An 11,399-nucleotide genomic window follows, 5' to 3' on the forward strand; every position below is an offset into this window, starting at 1 on the left:
TTGAGAAGCTTTTCAAAATCTAGTGTGTCTTTCATTTATTAAACTACGAATCTCCAAACAGTCAGACATCCAAGGGGGCTATATTTGACTGACAGCTGTTGTATTTTTTGTGGGCAAAATTGTGACACTTGATACAAAATGGGCCAAGCCAGTAGAAACACAGATGACTTCTCCCCCGAAAAACCTCCACATATGAAAATATCCAGAGCAATCAGAAACACAATGAACCAAATGTTTAATTATGCTTTCCAGCTCTTAAACAAAATATTTTCCATGATATTTTATGAAATTACACACAAGAGTCCCTATCACGCCAGAAGTTAATTTATTTTAAATGTTTTTATTAGCTAATTTAAGAAATCAATAAAGTATAAACTCAATTTAATCAGCGATATAGCAATAAAATATCCATTATGTCAGAACATCTCTAAAATCCAAATGTGTTATTTACGGCAATGGATATAATTTGTGTATTGACAGCATTATGCAAATGGCATGATCAGGTTATTTGGGTAGCTACATCATGTTCAAGTAATGTGAATAAAGAAATATTTCAAGTAAATTCAAATGCCTTGTCTAAATCCAAGGGATTGGTCCATTACAGTGGTGCCTCATTACTTGTCATTAATTAGTTCTTGGAGGTACAACGAGTAATGATGAGAATCAAATAAACCATGTGATTTACCAAGTGACCCTAGTCTGGCCAGGAAGGACTTCCTGTCTGTCCCTTTTCTTATGTCAGTGTCCTTCCCAGAATGGCCAACTTTCTGTCCACCTTCTGCAGCTGTCCCCTGTTTCTTTTGAAGCAACCTTCCCAGTATGGCTGACTTCCTATCTGTTCTCCGTGTCCTTCCGTGTCCTTTTCTTATCATGGCACATTGTGTACCAAACATACCACAAGTACTGGGACATTTTTGTGACAAAATGTGTCGAGTACAAAATTTAACAAGTTTTGAAATAATTGAGTAGGGAGTACAGTACCACTGTATTGTGAATGGATAAAAGTGTTTAGCATTCAAATTATTTAATGGCAGTTAATTAAATTGAAGTTTTACTACAGATTTAAAATGTAGAATCTAATTTAAAATATATAAGCCAGTTATAAGCTAAATTCAAACATTAAATATTATGGATTTGGGCAAAGAAAGGGAAATTTGGAAGCAATATGTATTAGGAATCCATATGGTTATTTAGCCACTGATGATATTTTATAACTTTTGTATAAACTCCATATGTTCCTTTTTCAGCACACCCTTTACCCCAGCTCACAAGTCCCGTTAGATACCAAGTATTTTTGTATTCAGTTACATGAGGTCCACCACTGTCACCTTCACAAGAATCTTTACTCCCATCGAGATAACCTGCACAGAACATGTTGTCTGTAATATGGAATTTAGTGTGCCGAACACATTCCTTTTTGTTTATTTTGGGGACTTCCAGTCGCAAAAGAAGTGCTGAAGTAGGTCCGCCTTCCAAGAGACGCCCCCACCCACTCACTGTGGAGAATTCAACATAGTTTAATATGTCTGCTGTAAATCGAGGAGGTGGCAAGCAGATGGGTACCACATACTCAGAGAAATTGACTGGGGCTGATAATCGCAGCAAGGCGATGTCATTGTCAACGGTTTTGAAAGAATACTTTTCATGGATTATTAATTCATCAACTCGTCTTTCTTGTTCACCTTCATCTCTATGGTTAATTTGGTATTCACCTGAAAAAAGCAATAATTGATTTATTTAGAAGATAACAACCTTTTCACGAGGCACAAGGCCTAATTAATCTCTTCATCTTCTGGAAGTTAATGAATACAAAAAGTTTTATTTATTTTTTTCCTCTTTTACAATAGAAATATTTTTATTTCTTTATTTCTCTCTTTCCATGGAAAGTTTTTTAAATCATCCTTTTATCGTACTGGATTACTGTTGCTGATAGTATTTACTGAATCAGGATATTCTTTCTGGAATATAAAATCTGATTTTGAGGACTCATTTTTTGAGAACTGTGCAGAACATTTCAAACACAAAACTTTGCTTAGCTCAAAATGGCTGTTTCAAGTGTGCCAAGTTTGAGACATACCCATGTTCCAAAGTTTTGCCTTGACCTTGAAACAAATTGGTACTTTAGTTATTGTTTGCAGTGTGTGCTCAAATGAATCCATTGCTGCTTTGCTATGCTTACACTACATCTGTCTGACTTTGGCTGGAAAATATATACTTACAGTAGCTGCTGCTCTCATATCATGGGACTTAAGGTTTTTATCATTATTGTTATAAGGCACCTTGAATGCAATCCCAAAACATCGGGAGCATCACTTGAACACCATCAGCACTGAAAAGTCACCACCAGTCAATTGCAAAAGGCAGCTTTACTCAGAATAACTTACATTCTGCGATGATACCTTTAGCACAATCAAACATTCACATCCTGCCTATCCCAGGTTCTTTGGAAGGACTTGGTAGGTGGACAAAAATGCTAAATCTAATCTAAATATCTGGCTAACTATGCAATGAATCGTAATCATAATATTTAATATTTATTTTAAAAACTTCCTCGCCAGTTTTCCAGAGATTGCATTGTAGGTCGTGCTTTGAAAGGGGTACCATCCTACTTATTTATTTATTTATTTATTTTTATTTATTTATTTGATTTGCCAATTGTTTACAAGATAATAAGTATAAGTGTATACATAGTTGTGAATACATGAAATGGGTACATATAAGAAAAATAAAAGAATAAGAGAAACAATAGGACAGGGACGGTAGGCACGATGGTGCGCTTATGCACGCCCCCTACAGACCTCTTAGGAAAGGGGTGAGGTCAATAGTAGACAGTCTAAGTCTAGTAGACAGTCTATCTTGACAGGTAGGACATTGCAATGTATGATTTTATATACCATGCTTAAGTCAGACCGAAGACGGCGTAATTCAAGGTTTTCTAGTTTTAGAATTTCAAGTCTGGTGGCATAAGGTATTCTACAACGAGTAGAAGAGTGGAGAACTCTTCTTGTGAATTTTTTTTTTTTTTTTTGAAAATAAAAATTTTTTGTGGAAAAAAAACTTATGTTTGTAACCCCAGGATGAAGAACAAGGGAGAAAAGGAGCATTGTTTCAGGTTCCCATTGTTCCTTATTTTGGAATGCTTTTTTATTTCAGAATAGAAACGGTTCAAATAAGTCATATAGTGCTAAATAGTTCATGTTGATGGCCACTTGTGCAGGAGCAATTGATATGAAAATAGATATTTAAAGATATAGGTGACATTAATGGGATAGATCTTCCTGTGTGCTGCAGTGATTTTTCCCTCCTCAATTTCACAGAGTTTTAGAAAGTTAACAAAAACCATCTTACCAAGCCTTATCCTGAGATTTTCTTTGCGGATATGAGAAAAGCAGTGAGCTGCTGAAATGATCCAGGATGGAGCAACCAGGACACCTCCACATTTTTCATTTCCATTTTCTGTTATGAGCGCCTAAATATTTGATAATCAAATTGCATGATTTGCTTGCATGTTATGAAGCAGTAATCCAGACCAGAGCACAGATGGACAAGCATTTTTGGGTTAAGGGCTGCATTTAATTTTGTTTGACCCAGGACTACACTCAAAAAGGAGGTAATGGGAGAAAAGGCAGGAGAAGCAAAGGCCTCTTATCTATCACAACGTTCTGCATCGCTTCAGTAATTTGTAAATCTGTTTTTGTGCACTATAGACAATAGCGATCTGATGTACATTCTCTTAATGTACCTTGCAAAATACAAAGAAACGGGGTGGATGCCTATACAAATGTGAGTGATTCAACTAATTTGAATTTAAAGTGTGCATTAAATTCTGACAAATACTTACTTGCCACGGACATTCGCCTGGAGGACATTCATGACCACCTACGATTCTTCCTTGCTGATTTGGCCTTTCTGCCAGAACAGGTATTTTCCCACAGGGATAATCAACTGTAATATTATAGTCAGAATAGTATTTCAAAACCATATTAAATATTTTCAAGCTAATCAGTAAGATTTTGAACTATAGTACTGTGAATGCTTTTTAAAATCAAAACGTGCAGACTTATTCACACAGGCATTTACCCATATACATTCATACACACACAAATAGGCATATACACATAGGCACCCACACAAACACATAGCGAAAGTTCTAATTTTGAAGCCCCACTTGACATAAATACTGCAGTATTTCACTTATAATATTTCACTTATAAGTATTTCACTTATTTGCTGTTCATCTTCTATAGTTTCATGTTCTTAAAGAGTGTCCAACTATGTTCACGTGTGAATTGCTATCTTTTCTTTTCTGTCAAATGAAAAATCAACGTGAAATATACTTCGGTAATTATAAAAATTAACGGTAGGCCAATAGTAAATTTCTCCTTTTCCTTCTTCTGAAACAGTTTTGAGATTTCCAGGTTAGATGACAATGTCTGAAAGTGAAACAACCCCCTGAGATATGAACTTCCCCAAACAAGGCTCTTTCTTGTAGAGGGGGAATTGAATTGCAATTCCCAGCAATGCTACTGGCTCCTACAATTGAGGACCAGGTCAAATTGTTTCCAATAAAGCAATGCCTGTCTCATAGGGATTCAACTATTTATGGCGCTTTAGGATTGGACACCAAGAAGGCATCATGCTTTTGTTTAAAAGACAGCTGTCTTCATTGTAGAAAGATCTTATTCTTACCCACCACCACCCTTTCCACCCGATTTTGCCTCATGCATGCAGAAGCACAATTTAATCCCTGGCATCTCCTGGTTGGTGAAAGATGCCCACCTGAAGCCATGAAGAATGCCAGCATGACATGGCATGAGGCATTTCCCTCCCAGTGCAAGTAGATGTCCTAACAGTGAGCACTGGCCAAAGGTTTGAATGTCAGCTCAACAGGCTGTCCCTGCTTTCCACCTTGACATCAGTATTTCAATACAGAGACTGATAAAATTAGAACAGGCTGGAAGGCCGACTACTTTTATAATTCATTCTAGCACTGGGACCAGTTCATTGTATATCAATTAATAGTAAAAAGGCATCCAACTATGCCAGTGTTTCTCCACCTTAGTAAATTTAAGGTGTATGGAGTTCAACTCCCAATGTTGCCAAGGTTCAGAAACACTGGTCTATACTCTGGCATCTATCTGGAAAGGAATATCATGACCACACATTGGTGTGATGGCTCATTCTTACCTTCTGCGATGCAGGATACTTGGTCACTTGCTAGCCTGTATCCCTCTGCACAAGAGCACTGTCTTAATGTGGTTGGGGAATCTACACAAAACTGCTCACAATTGCCATTTTTAAAAAAGCATTTCAGCTTGGTTTCTGGTCCTAAATATAGAGAAGAAGACATGAATTAACATTTTCCCAGTTTGGATAGGAAAGTGTTGTGCGGTGGCATTGCCACTGGCAAAGAAGGCTAAGAAGGCTTCAGATTCTGGAAGAGGAGCTTCCATGTTCTAGATTCTCAGGAAGAATGGAGGACAGATTGGTATTCATATAGCTCCCTTAGAAGGAAGGATACTGCTTGCTAATGAGTTTGCATCACCTTTGGTTTGGAGTGCACAGGTCCAAAACTGCATAAGCACAGGTCTCCAACAGGACTCAAAAGTATATTGATCTGAAGATCGTGGTGATATGAAAAAAGACACTTCAAGTCTCAAAATCTGGATATCACCCACTGCAGTTTTAAAATAGTTTGATATCTGGATTTTTTTAATGAATGGCTGAGAAAGAAAAGAAAAACAAAAAGAAACTATAGGACAGGGACGGTAGGCATGTTGGTGCGCTTATGCATGCCCCCTACAGACCTCTTAGGAAAGGGGTAAGGTCAATAGTAGAAAGTCTAAGATTAAAGTTTTTGGGGTTTGGGGAAGAAACCACAGAGTCGGGTAGAGTATTCCAGACATTGACCACTCTGTTGCTGAAATCATATTTCCTGCAATCAAGTTTGGTGCGGTTTACCTTGAGTTTGTATCTATTGTGTGCTCTTGTGTTGTTATGGTTGAAGCTGAAGTATTCATTGACAGGTAGGACATTGCAATGTATGATTTTATATACTATACTTAGATCGGACCAAAGGCGGCGTAGTTCTAGATTTCTAGGTCTAGAATTTCAATTCTGGTGGCATAAGATATTCTACAATGAGTAGTGGAGTGGAGAACTCTTCTTGTGAAATATTTCTGGACTTTCTCAACTGTATTAATATCAGATATGTAATGTGGATTCCACATTAGCACACATTTCAGGAAGGCATTCATGGCAGAATTGGCTAATTGGTGTTCAAATGAATAACCCTTACCTATATAGATTGCCCAGAATTCTTTCTAGGAAGAAGGAAAAATATAAAGCAAATTATTCAACATTGTTATTTTTTTTCACAGTAATACCTAGATCGATCCTCACCAAACTAGTATTCCCTAAGTGTTCTGCACTACAATTCCTATGAAGCTTAGTTTTAGCTATGCTATCTGTGATGTGTAGAGTAATCCAAAATAACTGGGAGTGATCAATCCGGAGAAAATTTGCCAACACAGAAACAAGGAGATTTCTAAGCTATCAGCTTCAGCTTCTAACATATGGAGACAGGAATTCTTTCATCACTAATTCTCATAATAAAGTTTAGCTCTTAAAACATTTCTAGGTTTAAGTGCAAGTGCAGATAATATATTTTCTCGGTTAGATGAATGCAAGCTATGGTTTAAATTTTAAGGTTTGAGAAACAATAACTTGTGTGTAAATGAGTGTTTAATTTAAAGATTTGAAATGAAAGTAGTGGTGGTGTTGAGGGAGAATAAGCATAAATCAGGGCGGGGAAGGAATGCTATCTAGTTCTTGTTCAAGTATAATTTATTTCATTAAAATTCTTTAAACCTGCTTTACCTCCATGGTACTATAGATTACTTTAGGTGACTTGGACCTTTCTCTTAACATAATCTAAACAACTGTTTTTTTCCCCTTCTAAAGAAGGTAACTAGGAGATCCTAGGCTCCTCTGGACTCAAACAGCACTGGCTTCAACAACACTGGGCCTCTGCCCAAGTGTTATTTGCTTGTTTGAACCAGTCAGTGCTCTGTTCAGCCAATTTTCAGCCAAATCCACGACACAGTTGGTAGCCCACGCCTTCATCAAAACAAAGTGTCAGAATTTGACAAACAGGGAAGCTTTGGTTCAGGAAGAAAATAAGAAAAGCAGGAAGAAGGGTGAGATGGAACAATTGTAGCTCCCAATCTGCAGCTGTTGGAGAATTATCATTGCTTCTGGACTGAAAACATCGCCAGAATGAATCATTCTAATTTTCAATGAATGTTTGAAGTCCGACTTTGTTGTGATATCATACAGGGGTTATCACTTGGCATCACTGAGACCCTTTCTGAGGGGGATGGGTGGTTAAGAAATACGAAATATAAACAAACAAACAACTTTGAACATGGAACGGCCTTTAGTCTGTCTTATTAAAATTTGCTTTGAGAGCAAATTTCAATAAGCTGTATGCAGATACTGGTTCAGGCTTTGGATTCTCCTGATACTTTAGATTTTTTTTTTAAATGGTTCTTCCCTGAGCCTACCCTAAAAGTATGTATTTAAAATAATCTGCCTGTATAATATTCAGAAGTACTTTGCCAATAGAAGTTCTACCTTCTTCCTTTTCTGCATATTTCCTTTTCTGGGCATGAATCAAGATATGACCCAGAAGAAGGGCAAGTTTGGTGGGATAAGGAGGTTATAGACCAAAGATTTGTTGCCTGTTGGCCAACATGACAAAGAAGGTGAGAACTTCATTAGGGATACACATAAGGAACAAAAAAAAAAAAACATATTTGGAAGAAAGAAGCATGTAATTTAAGAGATCACAATTTAGGGTGATCCAGCTTTTCCCACCCTTTGATTCCATCATGAATGAATTCTTGCAAAGTGTGATAGCCCAGTTTAGATTTTATATAGCTGCTGTTTGGCTATGTGAGATATGATGACTGGTTTAGGACTTCTTTGTGAGAACTTTTATAATAATATGCCATGGTTTGTAGTGCTCATTTAGTATTCTGAATAGAATGTTTTTAACAGTATTCCTAGTATGTTCTATTTTTTGGCTCATTTACTCTTTATAACAATAACAGGCTTATTATCAAGTTATCAACTGCTAACATTTCAGATAGGTAAGTATCACTGAAACTGAAAGTTCATTGGAAACAATAATAGGTCAGCAGAAGTCTATTTATCCATAATAGTTTGTTACTTACAGTCCTCAAATCATCTTGGAAGATTTCTCTTGCTTCCTCCCATGAACATTTCTCTTCTAGGCATTCCTGCTCAATTGATCCTGCTTTAAGCTCCTCTAAGAAAGAATTGGCTCGCCTAGCTCTTTGTAAGATGTTGCTGGCTTCCTTGTGCCTTAAAAAAACTTAAGAACAGAAACAATGAGCCAGCTATAATCATCCGACTGAAGTGAAACACCATCCCGCCAGAAATCACATAACCTATCTTAAGTTTCAGTGGGCACTGAAAAATGGTTCCCATCTGAAAAAAAATTCAACATTTAGCGTGAGATATTCACATCATTTTAATGCTAGCTCAACTCAGTGTCCCTTAATGCTGCCTGTCTGCATCATTTTCCCTTGTTAACCTCCATTTCACCTGAAGACAGTAGCAATCTCCATGACCCCTGTCTTCTGTCTACTTTTTAATAGTAAAATTATACTGTACAACACATAGCTACCATCACAAATCAGATTAAATGACAGTGAGGATGGTAGTCGTGATTAGCTCTAGACCAGGGGTGTCAAACTCACATCTTCATGGCAGCATCGCGTGACGTATCAGGACTTTCCCCCCTTCATTAAACTGGGCGTGACTAGTGCGTGATGCATCCGGCCCTGGAGTTTGACAGCCCTGGTCTAGCAGTAATTCTCATATAAAAAAAACCTTTCTTGTTGGGATGGTCAGCTTTTCATTGATCTTATGAAGTGGACTGAAGAGCATAGAGTTAGATCAGCTTTTAGGCAATCTCAGTGTAGGCCATCTCTTTTAAAACAGGAAGCTTCTCTCTCTTTTCATATGACTGAGCCAATTATCTTGCATCATATTTCAAAACAATTTGCTCCAGAAGTGTCCAAGAAATACAAATTGAAATTCCTCTTGGATTTAGTGAAGGTATTATTTATTCTGTAGAAACATTAGATATTAAAAGGAATGCATGTATCCTCTGTACAGCCATTTCAAAAGTCTTTTCAATATTTCTCCCACAATTTTATGATTTAAATTTTCTACTTCAAGGACTGAAGAATCAAGGAACCACCTCTCTGGACTAGGCCAAAGCTCATCATAGATCAGCATTTTGTTTCTCATTGTGCCCAATCAGAAGCCTCTTGGGTGTTCATAAATAGGAGACAGTGACATAGCCTTTCCCCATTGAGGTTGCTCTGTAACTGATATATCAAGACATTTCAAATCTAGTAGCCCTTGATAATCTTCCATTATGTCCTCCATTATTTCCTTGATTCAAAGACCATTAGGCTTCATTGGAATATGGCTGTATTTTTAAAATCTCTCAAGGAAAGCATACAGCAGTTTAAAAAAGAGTTCGTTATTAGTATTTTATTGTATTCACATTTACTAACTGGGAACTAAGTTGTATTTTAGATGAAATGAAAACTGTACCAAACACTTGTTTCATTTTTGCTTATATTATTCTTTAAATTTTCGGGATAACTTTGAATATATTGTACACAGTTTAAATGATCAAGAATGGGACATGGTCTTAATTTGTGATTTTAAAATGAAACAATGAATTCACAGCTAGGCATGCGTGATTTTTTTGATGCAAAGAATAAAAGCACAGCATGTATACTATAAATTCCCTTCTTGCAAAGGGATACTGAAAATAGATTTTTGTTCACGCTTATAAGTTGTTCACTCTATTACTCTGTAATCATAAATTGGTTACAGAAAAACTAAACTACAAAATACTAAATTTTTAAATACGTATAACATTTCTGTTCAGATGCCTTTCCTCATACTAATACCTCCAATATACAACAATCAAAAACATTATTTCAAGAATGGTTCAACTTGCTACTTTTTAAAAATCTTATTCTTGGATTGTGATTGCTGACTTTTGATGCATTAAAATCTGGTTTACTAAAATCTTAGCTATAGATTTTCTAAGACATTAAACACTATTGCATAAAAGTTGAATCATAGAAAACAAGGAAAATATTTATTACTTCATTCATGATCGCAACAAACATTTTCAGATATGTCATACCTGAAGTCCTTGCAAGGGGAGATGCAAGCAAAAGAAGGCAAAGGAAAACACCGAAGTGGCAGGAAATCATGATGAAACCAAAATGTTGTGTCCATATAGTGTACTGATATTTCAGCAAGGACTCTGAGAGCAAAGTTCTGTTTCAACGCTTCAGTTGGAGGAGGGGTGAAGAAGGGAAAGCTCCAACACCCTAACACTGGCTCTGGCACACCAGATAGGCCAAAAGAAGGGGATGGAAAAATCAGGTTTTAAATTCCAGTAGATTCAAAACAGGCAGGATTTATTTTAAATAAACCAGCAGATAAAATCAAATGTAAGAAATCTTGAAACCACCAAAATAGACAGGTGAAATATTTCAAATAGAAACAATGGAATATTAGATGATTTCATACTTAATGATAAAAGGGCAAAACCTGGAGGGCTTATAGGGGAGGGTGATCAAAAGGAGGTGGATTAAAGTTACAAGGGATTTTTAAAAAGCAATGTTTTGATTACACCTCGGGGGCTGCCATTTTGACTTTTTTGGACATTTTATTTTATTTTTACTTTTACAACTTGCAGATATCCCCAAAGAGGGAATTCTGAACCACAAAGAATCCTAACTCCCTATTTGGTGACCCTGGCACTGTTCTGTTGTATTTCATGTACAGCTACAGTTCAATTCTATTTCTCTGGCACAATTTTGTTAGTTTATAACACTCGACACACTTTGAACATCTCATTTGGTTAATATTTTTTATTTTATGTAAAATAGACATTAATTACTTCATTAACTGGTAGAAGCCTGGCCAGTGAGCATAATAAAGGATACTTATTCCAGACTGAAATATTATTTGAAATATTACAGATGTGGGTAACTCCTCCATGTGAAATACTGGTGAGGTCAGAGGTCCAGAGTCACCTAATGAGTTCCATGGTTGAACAAGTAGTTGATCACTGTATTTTTCCTTCAAGCACATATTCCAATTTTTACATCACATTAGTGCTGACTAGTGACAAAATTCTTGTGAAATGTTCTGACTTGTAAATACCATTTGCACTTATTTGGAACAAAATTCTAGCTAAAAAAGAGAACTAGAAACTGAAATATGGACAAAACCAAAAATTAAAGCACAATGTTCAATTACTCGAAATCAGA

At 36.4% G+C, this 11,399-nt stretch overlaps 1 protein-coding gene across 1 annotated transcript; it reads right to left on the minus strand.

Annotated features, from left to right (window-relative positions):
* Positions 1 to 218: 218 nt before the first annotated feature.
* LOC148130566 (coagulation factor VII-like) lies at positions 219 to 10,437 on the minus strand. Its single transcript, XM_087967271.1, has 7 exons — positions 10,262 to 10,437; positions 8,238 to 8,398; positions 6,299 to 6,323; positions 5,188 to 5,328; positions 3,842 to 3,945; positions 3,349 to 3,469; positions 219 to 1,712 (listed from the first exon to the last, which is right to left on the minus strand). Exons 1-7 carry the CDS (start codon positions 10,329 to 10,331, stop codon positions 1,171 to 1,173), a joined length of 1,164 nt encoding a protein of 387 aa, XP_087823397.1. The 5' UTR covers positions 10,332 to 10,437; the 3' UTR covers positions 219 to 1,170.
* Between the last annotated feature and the right edge of the window lie 962 nt (positions 10,438 to 11,399).

Source organism: Notechis scutatus, chromosome 5 (assembly GCF_049901735.1).
Source record: "Notechis scutatus isolate UNSWTSFEM ecotype Mainland chromosome 5, rNotScu1.2, whole genome shotgun sequence".
NCBI classification, from domain to species: Eukaryota; Metazoa; Chordata; class Lepidosauria; order Squamata; family Elapidae; genus Notechis; species Notechis scutatus.